This window comes from Lytechinus pictus, chromosome 2 (assembly GCF_037042905.1).
Source record: "Lytechinus pictus isolate F3 Inbred chromosome 2, Lp3.0, whole genome shotgun sequence".
NCBI classification, from domain to species: Eukaryota; Metazoa; Echinodermata; class Echinoidea; order Temnopleuroida; family Toxopneustidae; genus Lytechinus; species Lytechinus pictus.
The window spans coordinates 37484321-37509379 of NC_087246.1; the positions used below are offsets into that span (position 1 = coordinate 37484321).

The 25059-nt window shown below is 34.8% G+C and overlaps 1 protein-coding gene across 2 annotated transcripts; it reads right to left on the reverse strand.

The window, feature by feature from the left end:
• Positions 1-7055: 7055 nt before the first annotated feature.
• Positions 7056-23364, reverse strand: LOC129254278 (lysosomal protective protein-like). Of its 2 annotated transcripts, none has more exons than XM_064115700.1 (13): positions 23244-23364; positions 22646-22895; positions 20581-20746; positions 19731-19893; positions 18557-18643; positions 17372-17530; positions 15225-15316; positions 14659-14743; positions 13866-14045; positions 12022-12164; positions 11363-11438; positions 10825-11013; positions 7056-8688 (listed from the first exon to the last, which is right to left on the reverse strand). In XM_064115700.1, exons 2-13 carry the CDS (start codon positions 22653-22655, stop codon positions 8605-8607), a joined length of 1434 nt encoding a protein of 477 aa, XP_063971770.1. In that variant the 5' UTR covers positions 22656-22895; positions 23244-23364; the 3' UTR covers positions 7056-8604. The 2 variants fall into 2 exon arrangements, with proteins under 2 accessions (XP_063971770.1, XP_063971769.1); XM_064115699.1 differs by having other exon boundaries at positions 23248-23363.
• Positions 23365-25059: the final 1695 nt, after the last annotated feature.

Here is a 25059-nt window from a genome sequence, read left to right on the forward strand (position 1 = left end):
AAAAAAAACAAAACATGACAAAGTTAAAAGAAACACAAGAAAAGAATACAAAAGGAAAAAAAACATGGGCTGACCCTCTGCAGAGGAATCCAGTTAGACAAGATACAAGATAAATATATATTGATATATCATAACATTCTCCAGTCTTATATACAGTTTTATAGGCTCCAAAATTAAAAATAACATAGTATATAAAAGCATATCTTAACCTAGAGCAACTCACAAATAACAATTAAGAAGATAACCTTTAAGTACACGCTGAAAAGTATAAATGCTTACCGATTTTTTTATATTTGAATTGAGAGAGTTCCAGAACCTGGGTCCTGTATTTACAACTGTCCTAAAAGCAAAACTTGTATGTAACTTGGGTAAGTGGAATGCGGAAGCATTTCGTGTATAATAGTTATGTATGTCACTATTTTTCATGAACATTGTGACCAGAGCTGGTGGCATGATGCCTGCATTGTATGCATACATTAGAGTACCAAGTTGAAAATCATATATATCTTGTAATTTTAGAATTCTATGCTCATAAAAAAGTGGGGTAGTATGCGAGCGATAGTTAACATTACAAACAATTCTTAAAACTCTCTTCTGAATCAAGTACACCCTTTCTAGATTGGTTTTAAGAGAATTACCCCATGCAAGAACACCGTAATTGAGATACGGGAGAATTAGTGTTGAATACATCATACAAAGAATATCAGTAGAGAAAAAGGATTTCAATTTGTATATTACACCACTATTTTTTGATAATGTCTTACATAGATGATTTATATGGGTTTTCCAAATCAGTTTTTCATCTATATGCAACCCCAGAAATTTGGTCGTCTTTACTCTATCTATTAACACATCATTAAATATAACATCACCTGGAACTTCTCTTATCGTGTTGCTAAAGAGCATATAATTTGTTTTCTGCATATTTAGAGATAATTTATTTGCTTGAATCCACAAAGTGACTTTTCTCAGTTCACTATTAACTGTTTTTAAAAGGGTCTCAGGATTTCTGTGGGAATGATACAAACTTGAATCATCTGCAAATAAAATGAACGATAAAATATCAGAGGAATAGTGAAAATCATTAATATACACAATAAATAATAACGGACCAAGGAGGGATCCCTGGGGAACACCACAAGTGACATTCTGTAAACCTGACTCAGCATCCTTTATTGAGACAAATTGTTTCCTGTCAGCTAAGTAACTCTTGAACCAGTCCAATGCTGTACCCCTGACACCATAATGTGATAACTTGCCAGTCAAAATATCATGATCTACTGTGTCAAAAGCTTTCGAATAATCAAGAAATATACCAATTGTATGCATCTTTTTGTCTATGGATTGTGATACTTTATCAATAAAATGTAGCAAGGCATGGGTGGTGGTATGTTTCTCGCGAAAGCCAAACTGAAATTTAGAAAATATATTACTCTTGTTGAAAAATTTCAAAGTTCTAACATAGATCACTTTCTCAAGAATCTTTGAGAATGCAGTCAATAGAGAAATAGGTCTGTAATTATTCAGGCATTGAGGGTCTCCTTTCTTAAAAATGGGTACGACCTTCGCAATTTTCATGTCAGTAGGAACTTTCCCACATGACATTGATAGATTAAAGACATGAAGTAGGGGTTGAATAATTCCTAAGATAATTTCTTTAATTAAGTTGTTAGATACCCCATCATAACCAGGACTTTTCCTGTTTTTAAGAGATTTCACAATGGTAAGCAGTTCTTCCCGAACTACTGGTAAGAAAAATAAACTTTTACTATTTTGCTCTTTCATAAAATCTCTGTAAGTCTGCTGAGAAAGTGGCACTGCCCGTGAAAGTTTTGGACCAATGCTGCAAAAGTAATTGTTAAAGTTGTCTGCTATAATATTCCTTTCTTCCACCACATGACCGTTAATTTCAATACTCTTTACATGAGATATCTTTTCCTTTGACTTGAATACTTTCTTAATCACTTTCCAAGTTCCCTTGATATCGTTTCTTGTTGCCTGAAATTGAGTGCGATAATATGATTTCTTTGCAGTACGAAGGACTGAAGTAAGCGTATTTTTATAATTTACATAACGTTTACGTGAAGATTCGGTACCACGCACTTTATACAAATAATACAGCTTGTTTTTCTTGTTAATGGATCTCAACAAAGAAGCACTAACCCATGGCATAATAGGAAAATTTTTACGATTTCTTCTACTTTGCTTTACAACTGGTACATTTTTATTATACAGAGACATGAATTTTTGTAAGAACCTTTTAAACGATATGTTCACATCATTTTCTTTAAGAACTTCACTCCAGTCAGTTTCTAACAAGGCTGCCCGCAGCTTTGCGATATTAGCGGAAGTGTTTTTCCGAATTGATTTGGATTCTTGTTTACAGACTTTATCCAAGCTTAGACGAGCGAAGATTGGGAAATGATCTGAAATATCTGATACAATAATCCCTGAGGATGGAAAAGGTTGTTTATTACAGAAAATGTTATCTATGAGCGTAGATGAAGTTTCAGTTACCCTTGTTGGTTTAATAATTAATGGCATTAAGGAAAAGGAAAGTATATATCTATATATTTGAATACAGGAATACTAATGATATTCATGAGCATGAATTCTGAATGTTTTTTTCTGTAGGATTGACTATGTTAAGTGTAATTACTTCTTTTTGTTTTGGTACTGATTGAAATCGTCTAACAATTCATTTACAAATAATTCATTTTTGATAAATGTATTTCTAAAATGTGAATTAGAAATATATATGTATATATATTTATACAGTGCCATCTATCTGATAAATCAATTCTAAGGCACATTACTATTATTACCCCCAGCTTTATCGTGAGCTGTTGCTTTCAGCACTCAGTGTATTCAGAAGAAAAAAATGATTTCCTGATTAAGGAGAAAAAACAATAATTAGACCTGTAATTCAATCAGAGCAAGTGTATGTGAATCATTGATTCTTGGTACCAACATGATTACATCCGGAGAAAGCAAAAAAAAAGCCCTCTTACTATTATGAAATTCATTTTCCGATTACTAATATTTTGTATTGTGTATTATTTGTTTTATGCTATGTTTCAAGAAAGTGAGGCTGAAGAGTAGAATTACAGGGTTTGGAAATGGTTTGTGGCTTGTTTGAACAAAATTCAACAATTTTTTAACTTTGCCATCAATATCAACTACCATTGTTACATTCCTCATTGCTTATTGTTTTATTTCTCTGCTTTCACCGACATAATGTCGTTTTTTATTTCTGAAAAATGCCAAATAAAATACCAATTTTATTTGGCCACAATATTTAGTCTTCGGTTTACAATGGACTTCCACATCAGAGTGTATGCAATACATCTGATGGTTGTCAAGATGAATTATATCAATTATATGAATTCAATATTTCCTCAAATTCACTGTATTCATATTTACATGGGAAAATATCAAAAGGCATCAAAAGATTTTCTTTATGGAATGATCTAGTACAAAAAGATAATTTGTATTGATATATGAGTGTCTCAACTTGAGGTGACATCAAGTTTTAGTTGACATTATGCATGGCTTATTAGCTACATTGAATGTTTTGTTGAATACAGTCACCTGTCCTAACGCATGTCAACTTTTCATAGCCCAAGCTGAAACGGTATCTTACTGTAGATCAGATTATGTAAAACGTGTATGTTATTACTTGTTACTTTCAATATTTTCTTGTAATGGGATTGATTTCTGCAGTTCCAAGAGGTTGAACTTGAGCAAAGTTATTAGTTGTATTCTAGATTTAGTAACATATCGCTGCCACAATTTTATTATATTGTGTAGGACTGCTGAGTGCTGAAGTATTGTTCAGTGTTGAAAAGCATTGTAACTTCATTCATGTTTGACTAAACTGCCTATGTGCACAAGGTACAAAGCAATATTATATGTATATCTTGCCATTCTCATTTATGAACAACAGCTGTCCTAAAAAGTGTTTTCACAATCTCGTAGTTTGGTTGAAACTTGTATCTAAAGTATTGGTCAGTCTACAGTTTGGGTCAATATTCTAGGGAAATGTATCAATTAAATGAATTTTTAGTGTTAATTTCAATGCTCTGTGATGCATTCTTCACACAAAGCCTAGTTGGGTGCGCGAGTTGACTTTTTGGGCTACTCCCGATAACTCCTCATTCAACTCGTGATACATGTAACTCTCCGTTACTCACAATAACTTGGCACAGCTCTTAACAACTTCTCACAGCTCGACGAAGGACTTGATCAAACTCGAAGTAGACTCGCTAAACTCGTGAGCAAATCGTCATAAACTCTTTGCAACTCGTGAAAAATCGGAAATTTGCATAAATTACTATATATTTCCATACACGAGTTCTTGCGATTCTAATTCGACCAGCTGTGAGTTCTGCACGAGCTTGTCGAGTCGCTTGGGAGCTAACCACGAGGTTTGCAAGAGTAAACAAGAGAAAAGATCACAATCCCTCGAGCAGTACTTGGTACTTTGGTACTACTCGTTGATAACTCTTCGTGACTAGTACTGCGCTTTGTTTAATCTTTAAAAAAGTCCTGAAAATGTACCATTCCCCCCCCCCCCAAGTTTAGGGTTAACGCTAACGAAGCTCGCAGGAACTCGTTCAGCCAACTGGGCTGTGTGTGAACAATGCATTACTTGAGAACTTTTAGAGAATGTATAGTACTTTTGTTAATGGGTTGAAATTTAACTAAAATGCCTTGCAGCAGCTGTAGATAGATATTCCATGCCAAAGGATGTTTGTAAAGGACGAGTTAATTGTTCAGTAATATGAAAGACAATCATGTCATTGTGTTCTTCAAGGAGTAACGTTTAATATGTCTATGCATAATAATAATAATATGTCCATTTATATAGCGCAGTTACTATGTGCATATACTCAACTGCGCTTTGATACTTGGTATCATATTATTACCCCAGCCGTACATGTAGCTGAGCCGCCATATTAATAGGCGCTCAAGCGTTCAAGGAATAAATCCTACCGGGTACCCATTCACCTCACCTGGGTCGAGTGCAGCACAATGTGGATAAATTTCTTGCCGAAAGAAATTACGCCATGGCTGGGATTCGAACCCACGACCCTCTGTCCGGAGACTAATCCACTGGGCCACAACGCTATGCATGCTTATTTTTAGTGGAGATAATCCTAATTATTGGCCAAAACTTGTTTTTTCAGTATTTCTTGAGGTTTTACTGGCCAAAACTGTTATATAATTTTGTTGATGATATAACTATGTCAATTTTTAAGATTCCTCTGATAATTACCATGTTATTTGGCCTTAAGGCAAAAATCAGTTAATTTCATCTCATTATTATGCAAACACATAATGTATCATTTGTATTAACGTTTTGAATAAAAAAAATACTAACAAATATAACTTTTGAAGCTGTTTTTCGGTGTCACTTTGTTTTGTATCTATTCATTCACTTGCATGCAGGGTGTAAAACAATGTCATCTTCCTAATTTAAATATTAAAGAAAATTCAAGGAAATTCATAAAAATTTCAGCTGTAGGTGCTAGCCTTCATCTTGTGTGATGTTATACAAATAATGTTTATGAGTGCAATGGACAGAATACTTCATGAGGTGAAAGATGAAATGATCATTAAACGAGGTGTAGCCGAGTTGAATGGATCATTCATTTCATCTTTCACCGAATAAAGTATTCTGTCTATTGCACGAATGAAAAGAACATTCATTATTTGGTTTATATGACACCTAAAATAGATTCTTTTTCATATGAAATTTATGAATTTCGATGCAAAATGTGCAAAATATGTTTATGCAGTGCGAGCTCGGTCTGTTGATTATCGCATACAAACAACATGCATCGGTGGCTCATTGCGCATGTGCAATGGACAAAATCGTATGGATCCAAAATTGCACGGTTGATGACGTCATTGTAAAATGGGCTGAATGATCGATATCGAACAACCAATCAAATGACAGGGATCTATCTAGGTGTCATATAATATGGTCAGTATAAGGAAAATACTTCCCTTTTCCCTGTCACTATCAAGTGAATCGGTACAATATTCAGACATTTTTATTTAGAAACATTGAATTTTATTTCAATCAAAACTTTCATACCCTCATGATTCTAGAAATCACAAATTGCACATAAATCAAAAAATACTTTACACTGGGATAATGACTGCATTTGTCCTCTAATATACAAATGACATGAAACTTGAAATTCTGTATACTAGCTCTCTCATGTCCAAACCTATGAGCAAAATAGTACGTACAATGCTATACAATAAGCAGACTTGCAAACATTTGAAATGCAGAAAACTGGAGCAATTATTGTGAGGGAGGGGAGGGGAGCGGAGCAACTGGGGGGTGGGAGCTTTTGCATTTATAGACTTACAATTGTGCAATCTGGAGCATACCATGAGAGAAAATTCAGCCTCAAGAATTACTGTATCTGGGTGTGTTATGTTTTGCTCAACCAGAATACAGAAATGGATAATTGGATATACTTTTTAAATACATATATTATTATTCAATGTGACACACTAATATATGCACCCAAAACCATACCCACAAAATCTGAACGTTCAGTTCTTAGGGAAATAAAAACTTCAAAAACTGGACAAATTGGTTAAAAACTGAATGGTTGGCAACACTGAATACCCAAGTACAGAATGGACTATAAAAGGCAGAAAGGCCAATATATTTTTCTGTTTTGGTACGTTTTATTGTACAATGAAAATAAATGAACCCTTAAGTAGTTAGTTCCCACCCCCTTAAGATCTCTGCTGCGCATTTAGTACACATCCAGATCAATGCCTTATCAGTCATAAGATTAATTACATTTTGTTTGTGTACATAGTACAAGATGAGGCAAAATCTAAATAGTTTGTGTAGTATACATGTAAACTGGTAAATATGAAAAAGTGCAACAGTAAACATTTACCTCTGATTTAATACATGAAGATAATGAAAAACTAAAACATACATACATGTAATACATATATTTTGATGCCCTTGACAATGTTTCTAAGTATAGTACTGTGTAACAGACTAAAGACCTGAAGCATGAAGACTGGATAAACACAGGAATCTGTGCATGATTTAATCACAAGTATCAATATTGAATCCTTCTGATCCAGGCTATTAAAAACCTGACTGTTTCATACATTTACATCTGCAACAACTAATTCTACCCAAAAAAAAAAATCGACATTATTTCATTCAGACATAACTTCATTAAGGTTTATATTCTTGACAAGTTTCCATGAATATTATGACATTTCACATTTTCCAATTGTATTTTTTCCTTATCAATTTTATTATTATGCATGTACTTACTTCTGCTTTTTTTTTTATTCCCTTCCAATGAAATTCACACATTTGCATTACAAACCACATAACAACCAAAATCAATGCAATCTTGATTATGCAGTGTAATTCCAATAAAAAATATTTTTTTTTTTTCTTTTCAAAACAGATGCCACAATTTCTTAAATCTAAAAAAATGACATTATTTTAGGAAAGGCCACATGGTATCATATACATGTAGGCCTGTGTCTCATATTTGGTCTCAAAGATTCCTTCAGACTTCACAGAAGCTTGCCATGAATTATCTCCATGCATATTAAATATTTTGTATGCAATCTTGAAGGTGGGTTTTGAAGTTTATTTTTTTTAAACCAATCAAATTATGAAACACTGACTTTTGAAGGATACACATACAGCATTTCCATTCGCAGCAACTATCGCACTACATGGCACTAAATAACCTAGAATACAATATTTTATTAATACTCATGTGAACACATACTTGTGTTTGATTTATATTTACATTGTAATTAAGGTCAATGAATCATAAAAATCTGCCCTGTAATTACATGGCCACAGCAAGGCACTAAATACATCATTCCTACTCTTCACCATCAAACCTGATTTTCAAAAATGTATTTATTTGCTCAATTAGTGAATATTAGAGTAACAACATTGATAATATATTTTGGTGGTTCATAGTTTGGACAGAACAGGGGAGCTTTTCATGAAAAGTTTTGTCAGTGCTTTTCACTCGGCCAATCAGATGCAAGGATTTTTAGTAGTTTGTAACAACTGTCCTGGAAGTTCACGGAGAAAACTGTTCATGAAAAATCCCCAGAGGTTGGTTACTGATCCATGGCATTGATTAATTTTCAAATTCATAACGGCTAATTGTACTTTTTTTCCCACTCAAAGTCCTTTTAACAATGTAGCTCATCTCTCATATATACAAATTATGATGCTGCATTTTCACTCTAATGAACTGAGTAAAAAGTCAAAAGATATTCCTGACTAAATCGAATCCATATTATAAGGAAATAGAAATTCTGATGTTTCAAATACATTTTCATGACAAATTATGCAATGCATAACCAAACATAAAAATGATAATTGGTATAATAGGAACCTAATTTTTAAAGAAAAGGCCTGTTCTTTTAAAATCTCAATCCATGAATTAAAGAATAGGCAGTCTAAGACAACAAAAGAAATAATCATCATATTAGGTACTGAATGGATATTTAAATGTGAGATTATAGATAGAAATACATAGACAAGTAGAGTTTTATAAACTCGAGTCAAATTACTTAGAATGGTCTTCTATTCACAAAGTTACTAATAAGTTGAGAAGTTGCGATTGGTTTATCAGCTGCTGCCATGTGACCTGCTCCCTGTAAAGAGAGAGAGAGAGAATGAGAAAAACATGAAAATGAACAAAGAAAACGAGAAAACGTGAAATTAACAAAGATGATACGTACCTGCATCAGAAATGCACAATACAGGTTTACATCAATATAGTAAAGGCATATGACTGCGAATATGTCAACATTCCAAGAAAACTATTTCATTATTCCAATAAGCCTATTTGTAAACATGATATAAAAATGAACTAGACTACCCCAAATAACCATTGAATCTGAGGAGGGTTTGAGATTTACAATGATTACAAAGTTTGAGTCATAAAGTCACAAGTTTGAGTGCGTCTTGGCTAGCAAGTCCGAAGGCCGTTCCTTGATCATCCTCTGCACTGAACTGCTTTGAGTATCTAGATATTACTCAAAATTACTGTTATACAATTCTATTCAAACAAAATTATTTAGGCAAATCCAATAAACCTATGAAAATTTTGATTCATCAAAGCAAACAAACACAAAGCAAAGTCGAGTCTCATCCCAGATGTTCCTTTGTTTGATTTGAGGGTAACGGAAATTCATGAAAAGCTAAAGCATCCTGGGACTGTTCATAAAACTAGTTGAAAGTTATGCCTGGTGACCCTTTCATGCGCCATACCCTTTTTTAAGAGAATAGGATCATATTTCTAACAAAACTGGTCAATTTGTTTGTAACAAATAAGTTTAGATGCATTTTAAGAATGAAACTTTCAATCTAAAGAGATTGGATAAAACACAAAAGAAGTGATTGATAATCTGATTTAGCACCAAGGATATTTCATGTCATTCCAATAGAAATTGTCAAGTACAATATCCTTCAATAAGACATCATTTCAATGAGTACAAAACCCCATTTCCATGAAAACATGCATTCTATTGAATCAGTGCATCAATCCCAGGTTGTCCTATTCAAATTCATGAGAGTGGAAGAAGAATATAAATTCATCTTTTAGAAAATTGTAGTAATCCAAGATCTAGACTATAATATCAAAGACCCCATCTGAAACATAAAGTCATCAAATCATAAACTAACAAATCTTTAACCCTAATAAGACAAATCAGCCCCCCCCCCCTCGAAATTTTTTGTGATAAATTCGCCACGCAAATTTCTTTGACTGCGTCGCTTGTCGACTTTTTACTTTTACATCGTGCGCAACTTTTGGGACCAAATTGCGACCCCCCCGGTATGCAGTTCTGAAATTACGCAGTATTTGTAAGTGCATAACATGCAGGTCCCCGAAGTACATCTACCATCTAAGTTTGGATGAAAGGTGACTTATTGTTATGGAGTTATGTGTCACAAGAGAGTCTTGCATGTAAACTTTAACCTTGACCTGAAAATGACCTTACCATGTGACCTCCGAATGCAGCATAACATGCAGGTCCCCTAAGTACATCTACCATCCAAGTTTGGTTGAAAAGTGACTTACGATTGCAGAGTTATGTGTCATAAGAGAGTCTTGCATGTACATGTAAACTTTAACCTTGACCTGAAAATGACCTTTGACCTTACCATGTGACATTCGACTGCAGCATAACATGCAGGTCCCCTAAGTATACCATCCAAGTTTGGTTGAAAATTGACTTACGGAACTGCAGTTCTGTGTCATAAGAGAGTCTTGTATGTAAACTTTAACGTTGACCTGAAAATGGCCTTCTTGACCTTACCATGTGACATTCGACTGCAGCAAAACATGCAGGTCCCCTAAGTACATCTACCATCCAAGATTGGTTAAAAAGTGACTTAAGGTTGCGGAGTTATGTTTCATAATGTTTGTGACGGACGGACGACATTTGGATCCCCGAGTCTCGCCTTCACCTCTGGTGGGCGAGACAACAATGAAAGAGTACTAGATTACTAGATTATCAAGATCTAATGCTCTAACCTATTTAAGTAGGATATAAAACAAATATACCAGGCATTTATTTCGAAAGTATAGAGGGGATTATTCATCCTCGGTTGTACTGAGAAAATTACTATTTGCCCCTCGGGAAAAATACTAATGCCAGTCAAACATCAGATGAATATTTCCTGCTATACTTACTCAAAGCTTGGTATATTTGTATACTAGTGTCAAACCTAGGTTATACCACCCACCGAGCCAAGTATTAATGTGTTACTTCTTCTTTACATACCTTGACTGTAGCGAAGGCAACATTGTCATATTCCTTGACGAATCCTGCAATCTGAAGAGAGCCATCATCATAGAGCCATGTTCTCCACTGAACCTCTTCTTCTAAACCCAACGCATCCACAAACCATTCATCTCCAATACAGTTACACACTGCATCTAAATCACCATTGTATACCAGGATCCGATATTTCTGTGCAATGAGAAAGGGAAGAGAATAAAGCATTGCTATTATAAGCCATTTATCTCCTTTAAGTCCTTTGGAAGCGCATAGAGACATTATTCATAATTGTGATATGCGCTATACAAGAACTGTTTATATTATTATTATTATCTCCAATATAGTTACACACTGCATTGAATCACCCGTGCACTTCTATATTATTATTCTGTGCCTGCGAGCCCCCCCCCCCCCCCCATGGCCATATGATCTCCCAAAACACCCTGGCCTAGATAGAGTTAAAAATGTGCCTTCAATTGAGGCATGTAATCATTTTTGTCAGAAAATAATTAAATTGTTTTTCTTTCAAATTCATACATACATAGGTCTGTTGGAGTGCTTGATAGGTAGATGTCATATCTGGGTATAGCTTGCTATAGTTCTGGGCAACTTCAGCACTGTAAAATGAAAAAAATATATACATATCAACATGATTATGAGGAATGGCATATGGCATTGCATGGATTAGCATACACACTACCAAGTTAAAGAAAGCCAACATATTAGAGAAAATTTGAAATCTGCATTTGCCATTTTGGAAAATTAACACTTGTGTGTATTTCAACCTTACGGGGCAGCCATTTTGTTTCGTTTATGACTATTTGCGACTCTGCTTGCGAGTAATTAGGAATCACAGACAAAACTCATGCACTGGGAGAACAACATTACAGGCCGATAAATTCAAACAATAAAGTGGAGAAATCAGGCTTGGTGCTATTATTTTCATAGCTCTACTCAGTTGATTACAGGTTTGAAATATAGTATCGTGTGAAAATTGTGATATAAAGATTCAGGTACGGAAATATAGGCCTTAAAGTCTTTGGTTAAACAGAATTACTCAGGTATTTCTTTATCAGTCTCCAGCTAAATATTGTCGGCAGTCACATTAAAAAAAAAAGCCTGTAATGACTCAACCCCGATTTAGACACACTTATGATCATACTTCCAAGCGATTGATATGAACTAATAAATTATACTTACTTGCAGACTTGCCAGGCCGGTCTGCTCTCATTAATATGAAGGGCTTCCCTTACATAGGGATTTTCCAAGTATCCGGTCACTAGACTTGTATTAACACATTGTATATCCAGCCTCAATTTATGACTTGGTCTCTTATGAAGGAACTACAAGAAAATAACAATACCAAGGCAATAAAAATCATATTAGTGCCATTACAATAGCTACATGTACATGTAGTTCAGAAAAAGCTTAGAAACAAAGCAAAGCAATATTTTGCATTTTCTATATTTTTTCATAATGCACAGCATGAAGTTGCTCATATCGTCTCTATTCTCATACATGTATAAGGAACAATATAATAATAATAATAATAATATAGGATATTTATATTGCGCACATATCCACCTTGTTAGGTGCTCAAGGCGCTCCTATATTACCCGGCTAAGCTAGGCGTTCATAGCGCACACAGCTTTTTAAGGAATTACTTCCTACCGGTACCCATTTACCTCACCTGGGTTGAGTGCAGCACACTGTGGATCAGTTTCTTGCTGAAGGAAATTACGCCATGGCTGGGATTCGAACCCACGACCCTCTGTTTCAAAGTCCGAAGACTAATCCACTGGGCCACAACGCTCCACGTATGGCCCATATGGAAAATTGAATGTAAATATGGTGGGATAAATATATATTTTTTTGTTTTATTCATTTTTGTCATATGCTATTCTACCGGCAGACTACGAATTACCCTAGCATTCATCACAGATGTTTGATAGGGCCTTTTCTGTGTTCCCTCGAAGTGACATGGGGTTACCAAGACATCGTGATCAGTGCTGGCTGTATGTCAGGTTGCTTGAATTGATGGATACAATCAAATCCATCAAAACACCATAATCATTAACCTTAAGAGTCTCAAAGACTGATCATACATGTATCTGTAAATGTAAAAGCTCCTTTTAACCCTAACTCTCCCGGGGTATTTTGATTCTTGCCCCCCCTTAAGATCTCGGCCGCCGATCGCGCGAGCGACGCAAAAAATTTGCACGCTGGTAGTGTGCGATGTAATCTACAAGGCTGTATGGTAAAATTTTCCAAAATAATGAGATTTTATTTTATATGAATTAATTATGCAAATTTATGCATAAATCATACTTTTTGCTCTAATTCACTAAATAAAGCTTCTAGAATGCTAATTTTTGGTAAAAATATTCTTTGTAGCATTCTTAACAATCGCAATTAAAAAAAACTTCAGTTTGGAAATTAATTTCTTATGTATTTTATTGTTTTATGAATTTCTTATGTATTTCTTTGTTTTTTTACTTTTTGTTTTTTATTGTTTTTTCAATGGAAATTGTTCCAGACTTAATTCTGATCATAAACAAGGCAAAATTAATTAAGTTTAATCAGTAAAAGTAGAAATAATGATACATTTATGAATTTTGGCTAAATACACAATTTGCATTGGATTTGTAAATGAAATCACGTTTATGAGCAATTTTGGGTCTGACATGCACTTACATAATGTTGCGTAATGTCGTAACCGTGTACTCGGGCGTCACAAATTTGGGCTCAAAATTTGCGCGAGACTTGAAAGTAAAAAGTCAGTGAGCGGCGAGGTCAAAAAATTTTGCGCAGCAGATATATCGCGAAAATTGTCGAGGGGGGGGGCCATAATGGCCCCCCCCCCCCCCGGGAGAATTAGGGTTAAGATAGCTGGTTGGTAGAATGGCCAAAACAATTTTATTTCATGACACAATTTTTCATTTCTAGAACTGGTTCATTTCTTAGAAACATCAATTAGACAAGACCCCTTCTTCCTAAACTAAAGACATTTGTAAACCCATTTTACAAGAATGAATCCAACACACCATTTGCCTTGTCTGAGCATATTCACTGTATCTAAAGATATCAGATGAACTGCTTCCATAGTGAACGTAGCCGTCTTTCTGAAGGGCGCCCCCGGGTGGGGAGGTTTCTCCAATGCAGTCCGCAAGAATATTGTAAGGATTCAGGCCAATCGTGTCAATATTCATCAGTGCTTTGTTGACCTGTAAAAGGACAATTAAAGAAATCAATTAAGTTTAATACAAACATTTACACACAGCATCACATTCAAAGTTGAACTGAATATTTAGCATGAATGATGCACCTAGTCATCCTTTATTGTGATTTATTTTTTTCTAATGAACATAATATGGTTCAAATTAATGCCAAAATAGTTTTAACCTCTTTTTATTTGCAACTCTCTCTATACTTTCTACAAATAAATTGTAATCATGAAAAACTTTTCCTTTACAAATGAATCATTGTATATTAATCAATTTCAAAAGGAAGAGTTCTTTTTTTCCCATTTTATCCTAGGATTGAAGGTAGATTTACCTGTTATAAAAGTAATTTATTACAAGAAAAAAATCATGCATAGTAACACCCCTAAATATTGACAAATCATTACTACATTAAATGAGAATGAAACCGTTTGAACAACTTAGTTTGTGTAAAGACAGAAAAATCAAAGAATTAGATCAATGAAAGTTTGAGAACAATATCAACAAAACAAATTCTAGAACCCGCGAATATGTTTTGAAGCCGCCAAGCTCGAAAAATTAATCCCGCGAAAATAACAGCGTTTACAGTGTATTGAAATCATGAATATTTACTCACAGCATCATTGCAGGCTGCCACTTGTGAATTGTAGAAATTACACTTTCCACCAGAGCAACAGGTAAGTTGTAAGGTATCCCACAATCTACAAACAGAATAAGAAAAAACGAAAATACAACTACCATCCCCCGGAACCAATACAAGACAAAATACATTACCTGCCTATATATACCATGGATATCTGATAGAGTTTGAAGGGATATCCTATATGGAGCAGCATTTTGTTAAGAATCCACAGTACTTTCTGGAGGTGAGTTGAGGAAACCTTTGTACATGTATATCATATTATCATCATTATCATTATTTTGGCCATAAAAAGTAGGAAGTAATATGTTACTTGAAAATTTTGGACCAATAGATGCAGAAAAGGCTCAAATCACAGAGAAGAGTGTAAACAGAAATGTCCTTTAGAGAGAGTTCACCAAAGTAGAATTTCTCACTATTACTCAGAGGTATGTGAGCACTTGAAAATAAACATTACCAACAACAAAAATACTGAACAATCCTGTTTGGCAAAATATGAGTTACATGCTCATTTTCGATTGAAATTAAACTATTAAACTTACTGGTCTCCGATGATCCCTCTGTAATATGTGAAGTAGATGAGAGAGTTAGCTAACTGCTCTTCACTGGTCATGCCATTACCAACAGCAAAGCCCTGTGAAATATAATATAATAATAACTGGATTTATAATAGCACCTTCTCAAGTGGAAACAAACCATTACTATTATTACACGGCTATAGCTTGAACTGCTGACTTTATGCAGCGCCCAGTGCATTCATGGAATTATCCCATGCCCCTGGGTTGAGTGCAGCACAATGTGGACAAATATAATTCAATACAGTAAAGCTGTGTGTAAAATCACTCAATGGACAAATGAAAAGATCCTAATATTATCAAAAGGAAGTTGTCTTATGAGTTACTTGTATTCATGATGCAGTATTGAGGAATTAAAAGACAAAGGAGATGGTCTCGATTACAGCCCTGCTTTGCAACAGAAAGCAGGTGACACATGAACCAACCCAAATTGTAAAAAAAATTATATTCTTTATTTTTTCATCCTATTTCAAGACTACATTCCTCTTTTTCTATAAAATTTTGCAAAACATACTAAAAATTATGATTAAAAGTTTCAAAAATCCTATTTTTAGAGGAGAAATCCTATTTAGTGCCACTTCCTCCTTAAAAATTCCTACTACTTGGCAGCTCTGCAAACTGGGGAGGGTTTCATGAAAGCACTTGTCAGACATTTTATCCATCAAGTCTTGTTTTATTCGACAGTTACCATAGGAACCGAGTGTCTCAGCCAATGACAATCGAGGAAAGTTGTCAGATCTGACAACTTATCAGATGAAAAATGTTGATGAAACACTCCCAGGAGTCTTTGTATTGACATTTTTGATAATTCTTCCTGACAAAACTTTCACAGACCGACATTCATCATGCTATGAGATATGACTGGCTACTCATCATCACTTGATCTCATAATTCATGGGGTCATCGATCATTTCAATGTGCTTGACCATTTCCATGCAATAAACTTCCAAAAAACATCAATATTTCCTATCTAAGCACCTTCAAAATCTCACAAAAAATTTGGATTTTCAGTAAAGCTTTTTGGTGAATGTAACTCTCACTCCTCTTTTATTAGCTTATGCTTCTATTTCCTTTCTTTACTGCACCATGAACATCTTCTCAGGATGGATACCGGCACATTGTCATCATGCTAACTTGCATTGATGTCTATGTGTTAAATGACTGTAATCACAGACATGCTTGGCTTTTTACAGGAAGTTACATTTTTATTACTTGATTCATTTTGTCAACATATAGACAAGAGGTGTTCTCCTGACTAATTGTTCTATTTTGTGTTTCGATGACTGTGTCAACTTTGATTGATTTACACGCTAAATAGCCGTTATTAAGGATGTATTTTCATGTACATGTATGCCTGAAAGTCAACAATGAAAAGACGATGCTGACACACAAAATAGACTAAACTCAAAATGACGTTTTGAAAAACAATTTATAGATAAAAATTATTATTTAACAAATGATAAAATTTGAATTTTGACTACAAATTATTATTATTATAATAATAATTATTCATAATCAAGTTTAAAATTTTATTATTTATCAAATAATTTTATCAATAAATTGTTCTTCAAAACGGCATTTTGTAACATCGCTCATCGAAGCTACGTCATAAGGAAGCGGGTTCAAAGGTCAAGCCTATTGTATTTGTGGTGTTTACGAATGGATCGAGGGGTCTACACGAGATCGGTCTGGTAAATAAACCTCTCACTTTCCATATTTATACTAACAGATTTTTCATACCTTCATACGCATTAGGCGTATGAAGGTGTATAGATATATAAAATCCAACAAATTTATGTGATTTCTAGCTCTAAAGATGGATTTTCTAGGGAAATCCATCCGTGTTTACATGTCTTGCTTAGGCATGTACAGTATGGGGAGCATTTAAAGGCTCCATGATGTAAAATTATATGTAAATATATTTTTGAATATCACGGAGTCCCCAAGGCTACAATGGCTGTCACATTAGGCACATATTATTACTTTATATTATTGGACCGAGATCAACCATTAGAAACACAATCTTCATCAATAACACCAACATACATGTACACCACAAAGAACACTTCTCAATAACTCACATAGCTTTAACATATAATAGTTGAGCAGTTTACCTGTAGGGTAGTAATGTTAGTCGTCTGTTGTATCTTGAGAGCCAAGAGAGCAGCGTACACACCTCCATACCCTTCTCCCGTGATGTACATGGGAAGACTCAGTACTTCAGTAAACTCTGATAAGAAGTGCTGCAAAGCAGCTACATGATCACTGGTTACCTTGGAAGAATCAAAGAGAAAACATCCTTGATAAGTTAGTTCTTGATTACAGCTATCAGCATGTAGCTTACGTCTTTCGGAAATCAATCATCCTCATTATTTCTTACTCTGATTCAAATTTAATCTACATAAGACACTAATCACATTTTTTCCCCCTGTTCAATCAACTTGGAGAATTGTGTGTTTATATGAATAATGTACCATACAAAAAGGAATGTTAATGTAAGAATTTATTACAATTTTTATTATTATCGTTATCATTATTATCATCATCATCATCATCATCATCATCATCATCATCATCATCATCATCATCATCATCATCATCATCATCATCATCATCATCATCATCATCATCATCATCATTATTCATTATAATCATTGTTATTATCATTAATAATAATAATAATAACAATTCAATTTATTAGGCACCATTTCCATCTCATAAGAGATGCTCAAGGCACACAAGTGAAGGGAGAACAAACAAAATAACAGAAAAAAAAACAGCATTGATAAAATGAGTTATAGAGGTAAGTTTTATCATTTCTTATTATTATTAGTATTACTGCTATTAGAGTTATCACTATGATTATTCCAAATCCTTTTTCCATAACTGTAATATACTAATAACAGAAATAAAAAGTGTTCTACACCCTGGTTGCTATGGGTGAGAATGTACGGATTCACATACAATGCAATGTGATATGCATGGAGTTTGTATACGCAATAACCCACTGGCAAGTGGCAATACTATGTAACCAATGGACGTTGTGTCATTACTTTGGCTATCAAACTAGTGGATCCATGCATCAAAAAAACTTTCATTATCACCATCATCAGCATCATCATTTATCATCATCCCAATATTGTTGGCTGTTATGGCAGACGTTCAGCTAGTATCATTTATTGACCTTTTTCAAGAACAGGATCTTAGATGTCAAGAAGATCACTTTTTTCAATGTAACCTAATTTATAATTCTGGCATAAGACCTGAGGATGCTAGATAAATTGAGTAATTCATTTTACCTGGTTATCATCTGACTGAGTTTGTCCATCTGTAGAATATGAGAATCCTACGCCTGAAGGTGATTCTATGTATAAGACACTTGCAAACTATGCGACAATAAAAAAAATAAATTCAAAGAAACCATTCAAAGCAGTTAGTACGTAACTCTGTCCAAGATTCAATCAATCTTTCAAACAATTTTAATTGTAGAGGTGTTGTGACTCAGTGGATAAGTCTCCGGAGTTTGAAACACAAGGTCCGGGGTTCAAATCCCACCGTGGCACTCGCATCCTTTGGCAAGGCGTTTATCTACATTTGCCACCCTTCACCCAGGTGTAGTAAATGGGTACCCGGTAGGAAGGAATTCTTTGAATGCTTGAGTGTCTCATGAGGGTAGCCATGCTAAAGCTGGGGTAATAGTATGCAGTGCTTAAAAACATTTGTATCAAACGCTATATAAATGTTGCATATTATTATCATTATTATTAATGGTAATTACCATCCTTGAAACCAGACAGATATCACCTGAGCTTTACAGACTAAGGGGGTGTTGCAAGAAAATATTTGCAATCAATTGCAAATACTCTGTTGTAATTTTACAACTGATAGAACAATTTCAACTGTACATACCAAATCAGATTACACTCCTTGTTTCAAAAAGCAGATTAGCAATCAATTGAAAATTTGCAATTAATTTCAAAACTTATGATTGATTTAGGGACCGAAATTAGACTTGCAATTGGTCGCAATTTTCTTGCAATGCCCCATAAGAATCCTATCATACAATTAACCATTAAGAATTTACAATAGATAATACACTTCAAAATAGCACACCATCATACAAAGCCTCCCATTCTGACAGAAGCCAAATTATACTTTCGGCATGTTGTTTAATTAGTTTCACACAGAAATGACAGTTTTACTAAATATGTTTTCATGATCGAATTAACCATCATGCATTACATTATACCATAAAAATAATTTTACCTTTACCATCGTGGTCCGGTGGTGTTGGGTTTAACCCCTCTTAAGTATATATGAAATTAATTGACTTTGTGATATTATCAAGTGATTATTATGAGGTTATTGAATAACTCACTTCTGAGGTGATTTTAAAAAGAGCTGGCTTGGCTCTTTCTTCCACCATGAACAACAATCTTAGGTCCAAAACAGTTGTAAAGTTGATATAATTACCTTATTCCAGCTATTGTCATTGTATTCAAGGTCATATCCATTCTCTTTGATGAGGTACGGGCCATTGCCTGATAATATGCTATAGAGGGCGCTACAACCTGGGCCATCACCTAACCAAACAATGAGAGGATTCTTGGTAGGATCAGCTTCAGACTCTACGTACCTAATGAACAGAAAATGTGAATATGTAGGTCAACCTTCAAACCGCACAATCCATGCAGATTTGAGATATGGCTCATATTGATTGTAAATATAATCAAGCAATACTTATACATTCAGCCATTATCAAATTATCCTGCAGAAGCAATACAAGACAAGTAATATCTACAGCTAAGCTGTTAGATAGCAAATTAATGAAGCCCATCGATATAAGATTAATGTAAGATTTTAATGAGCCATTTTCAACTTGCTCCAGGTGCTTCAATGATTACCTACTTCCAACTTCACCCCATTTTACAAAAAATAATACACCAAAAGGAACTTCATTTCCTTTTGTTCACTCAAGCTCAATGCTAGCAGTATGGAATATCATTTGAAAATTTGTTTGAAAATTAATTGAAGTATTGAAAATTGTATTTAATCTTTGTGTTTGCAAAAATCTTACATATGTACTCTAGACAAAACTCTTGAAAATGAACATAACCTACATTGTATTTGTAATAGCTGCCGTATACTAAATTTGACTTGTTTACCTTGCAAAGGTAAAATAGAACATAATTTATAGAATTTTATGCCTAAATATGAAATAAGGAAGAAACATTGATGCAGTAAATTCATCCAGAATCGTTCATAATTTAGGATTAAATATGATGGTAGAGGTAACAGGAAATTAACAAAATGAACCTCTTACCAGTAGTGTAGCCTGTGATTAGCAGTGCCATTGAGGTATCCTGAATATTGATTAAAGCTGGGTTGTTTGGCTAGACCTGGTAGGAAGGTGATCAAATCCGATTTCTGAGCCCCTTCAGCAGTATACCACAGAGACAGCAGAACCACCAACATGCAAACTATATTACCTTCATGGAATTATAGATGACAAAAAAATATATATTCAGACTTTAGATAGTGGTACTGAAAGCAAGGGGCCTTTATACTAACTTTTCATTAATTTATTATTACTGCTAGATTCATTTTAAAGAACAGGTGTAGACAAAATAATGTAATTTTAAGTTCCATTTGTAACATTCAACATCATGTACATGTAGGCTACCATAGAGTTACATGTACATGTATGATAGCAGTAGCATGTGAAGCTATAGAAACGAGTTTACAATTTCTCTGTGTATATATGTAAAACAAAGTTTGAATAATTCACACTTTGGCTGAAATTAACAGTCAACGTTTGCTGTACTTCTTACTTAACCATTTTCATGTAAAACCCTTTATTTCTGATTATTAGCCGAGCACACAATGGCAGTATAATTTTGTCAATGGTGATCTACAGGTTGAAGGTATGTTGGTAGCGTACGCAGGATTTTTTAAAGGGGGGGGTTCAAGCTGAATGAAATGTTGACAACAACAAGAAAAAAAGGTCACCAAATTTAGGTCGTTCCCTATCCCAAAAAAGTCGACAAGCAAAAAAAATTTTTTTTACATTGTTGCGTACCTCAAAAGGATTTGACAAGCAAAAACATTTTTAGGGGGGGTGAATTCTTGGGGGGGGGGGTTTGGGTATCAAACAATTTTAAGGGGGGGGTTGACCCCATGTAACCACCCTGCCCTCCGTACGCCACTGCTTTGGATTTTGAACTATCTATCCTCTTCCCATATATTCTTCTAATAATACCAGGTTTACAATGGTACCATTAGAATTAATCGAGTTGCTGATCATAGTGAATCAATAATAATGTGCCCGACTCCAATTGGTGAATGAGAAGCCGAGGACGGTTACAAATGCACAAGATGTTCTCTAAAAAAAAAGCTTGGTTGAGAAAGAGCAAAATTGGGTGGAACTCTTGCCCACACGAAGCATGATAGTTTGCAGCCCTAAAGTAGTTAAAAGAAAAAAGTATAACTATGCAGTTCTTAAAAATCAAGGAGATACTAAAAGATCATCGATGGTATCTGGAGCATTTTTCTAATAAAGCAGCTGTTAACTAATTTAACCCAAGCTGTTCTTATTGCCTATGACTCAAAGCTCCCCCTGGATATCAATGCTAAGCTATTAAAAGTGACTTTGATATAATAGCCGCTCCAGTGCTCTCCTGGTCTGACGAGTCACTAACATTTAGTCTTCATGATACTTCACATGTGGGTTGGACCCGACGATCTCCGAACCAAGCGGAAGGATGAGAACAGAGAGAGAGAGACATTGAATATTCTAGGCTTTTGTTATTGTAACCTACTCAAATATATATTGAGAATCAAATGGAAGAACAAAGGTTACACAAAGACTGGGAGCAATTATCAACAGTCAGTAAACATGATTGACATCATTAATTACAACTAAATAAATTGTTGTCTAATGTGACTGAATTTCAGGTAACTTTGCGTTAAAGATTGCTAGAAAGTGAAATAAGACAAATTTGTGATGATTAACCATCTGAATTTGTAAAAGCCTACAGGAACCTCTTTATGCCCTAGGATACAGGATTAGCTGTTAATTGTGTGTCTGGACAATTGATTTCAAACAGCCATTTGAAAGTTTCTACAATTTTAGTAGTACGTGTTTGGCAATATTATACTAGAGAACAAATCAATGACAACAATTTTTCAATTCATAGTTTTCGTTTAATCCAAAGACAAGAGGAAGCCTCAATAACTTAAGGTGTCCGGACACCCGAGCCCCGCCCCCCCCCCCCCCCCCCCCCCTCAAGACCACCTGCTCATAGTCATAGATTATTTTTTACTTTTCTTGTCTCCCGGCTCCCTGGCTTAAGTGATCTTTATATGAATCTTGTCATAACACTAACAACCTTTCATCATGGTGTTGACTTTTGACTTCAGATCAGACTTGTTTAACTTCTTGCATCGGGGCCGCGCCGTTGACTTTCTGCTTTCTTCTGAGTTCTGTGTCTCCAGATCCAGACCAAATAGCAACTTCAACTCTTCAAGATCAAGTCCACACGCACCAGTACCCGGCTGTTTGCAAAATTGCTTGCAGCATACAGTGTCTAAGTTTAGTTTTGTCTCCTCTTTTGGTGTGACAATGGGCGTCTTCTCTTGCTAGATAATACGTACACAAACAGTTCCTACAATCGTGAAAGCACATCCAACTTTCTTACGTTATAAAGATCTCAGCAAGGCGAGCTGTGTCGGAAGCTTAGCTAAGTTAGGTAGGTTTTCACGTGACTAAAAAATTTGTCAGGTGACGTTTTGACAGTACGAAGCCCTAAGTTCGCGCTTGCGCACTGTTGGCATATTTCAAAAGCAAGCCATAACATTACTGCGGCAGCCCGAACACGGTTGCGTTGTGATTCACCCCGGCTCACCAGATCAAACCAGATGAGCATCGGGAATCAATCAAAAATACATAAAATTGCACAAAACTGTTACAAAGGAATCAATACATACTTACAACTTAAGCCGCAATATGGGCGGCCCTCAAAACTTCGAAATAATTCCCCAAAACGAAGCAAAAACGTCGGAAAATTTTGCCGGTGTGCATTAAAAGTCGTTTGTACAGGAAGCAATGGAGGATCGATATAGCCTTTTGACGAGGCAACGAGATAAATTGATTTTTATCTTCGTGCTAGCAGAAAACAAAAACAAAAGAAAAATAATAGCCTAATCCTTATAAAAACAAAAAATAAAATAATAATCGATTATAATACGTTTATAATACGCTCTTCCTATTAATTTCACCCTGTTTATTCACTGAGGATCCTATAGAAATATACTAGAAGTCTTTGACAAAAGGCTATCGTATGAGGCATGCGAGAAAGGGTAATATGAATATTCATAAGTCTAACTTAGTGGCGTAATTTCTTTTTCGATGGTTTGGCTGCGTGGCAGCCAGTGAATAAATCACTATTTTAACGGCCTTTTGTTTTTATTCGATTAGCTTCTTTTCATGTAATTTTTTTCTTCATTTTTTTCTCGTGTTCTAATATTATTTCTTAGTTCTCCCTCGTGATTTCTTTTCACTTTCTTTATTTTTTATCCCCTTTTCCGTTTTGTTTTTATTATTTTCATATTTTGTTCATCTACTTTTCGTTTCGTAGTTGATTTTCTTTTCCTTTCTTTACTGTTTCATTCTTTTCTTTTTGACTTTTGCTCTTTTTTCTTCGTTTCTTGTCTTTTCTTTTCCCTTTCGTTTTCTTTTTTATTCTTTTTTTCTTTACTTTTGTACCTATTGTCTCTATATTTAAATTAGTTTCTTTATCATCTTTTTTTTTTCGAGAGAGATTATGCACGTGGTGTCGCACATTTTTTTAAATATGCATAATTGAAAACAATTGATACACCTTGTGAGTAAAAAGATAATTTGATAGCCTATTTTATGTGGTTTGTATTGACGCTTGAAATGATGAAGCCTATTCTTTGCAAATAATTTATTTCCTTGTATTATATTAAGAAGTACTAGTAATTTGATATCATTTCATGTTTGTATTTGAGTATTATTCTATTGTTGTAAATTGTTGTACAAAATAATTATTCAGCCTTTGGCTGCGAGGCATGTTTTTAACAAACCATTATTGAATTGATTTTAGCCATATATATGGCTGCTATTTTTTCAAGCATTCAGCTTACGGTAGCTGGTCTCTGCATTTGAATTCATTTGTTATTGTTTACATGAATTATGTCTATATCTTCTTATAACCATAGGCGGCGGAAGTGGGGGCGGGGGGAGTATCCCCCCTAAATTTTAGGTGGGGTTACGAACCCCCCTAAATTTTTTGTTGATAACCTTTTTTTTTTGCTTCAATTTTTTTTGCTTGTCATTTTTTTTTGCTTTTCAAAAAATGTGGTGCCCCCTAAAATTGTTGGCTTCCACCGCCAACTACATTGTCACCGTTGTAATTTGATCATTATGTATGCTTGATTTTAAATAATTGTTATATATTTGCAATTTTGAATAAATGCAGAAATACCTGCTTTAAAAAGAAAGAGAAATGCTCGCATATATGACGTCACAAAAAAAAAAAAATAAAACTCTATTATTAGCCCGGGGGTGGTGGCTCAACTTACCCCGCCTTCCCCTATATATATATACATTTTTTTTTTTTACCACAACCGGCTGGATACGTCTTTCTCAGGCAACATCTTCCCACTAGCGTACCTATACTGCCCCCCCCCCCCTTACGAGTCACACTCACAACCCATGCAAGGGACGTGTCCCTAGCTATGCCATCCCCCCCCCCACCCCCGATGAGTCACAACTGATCCC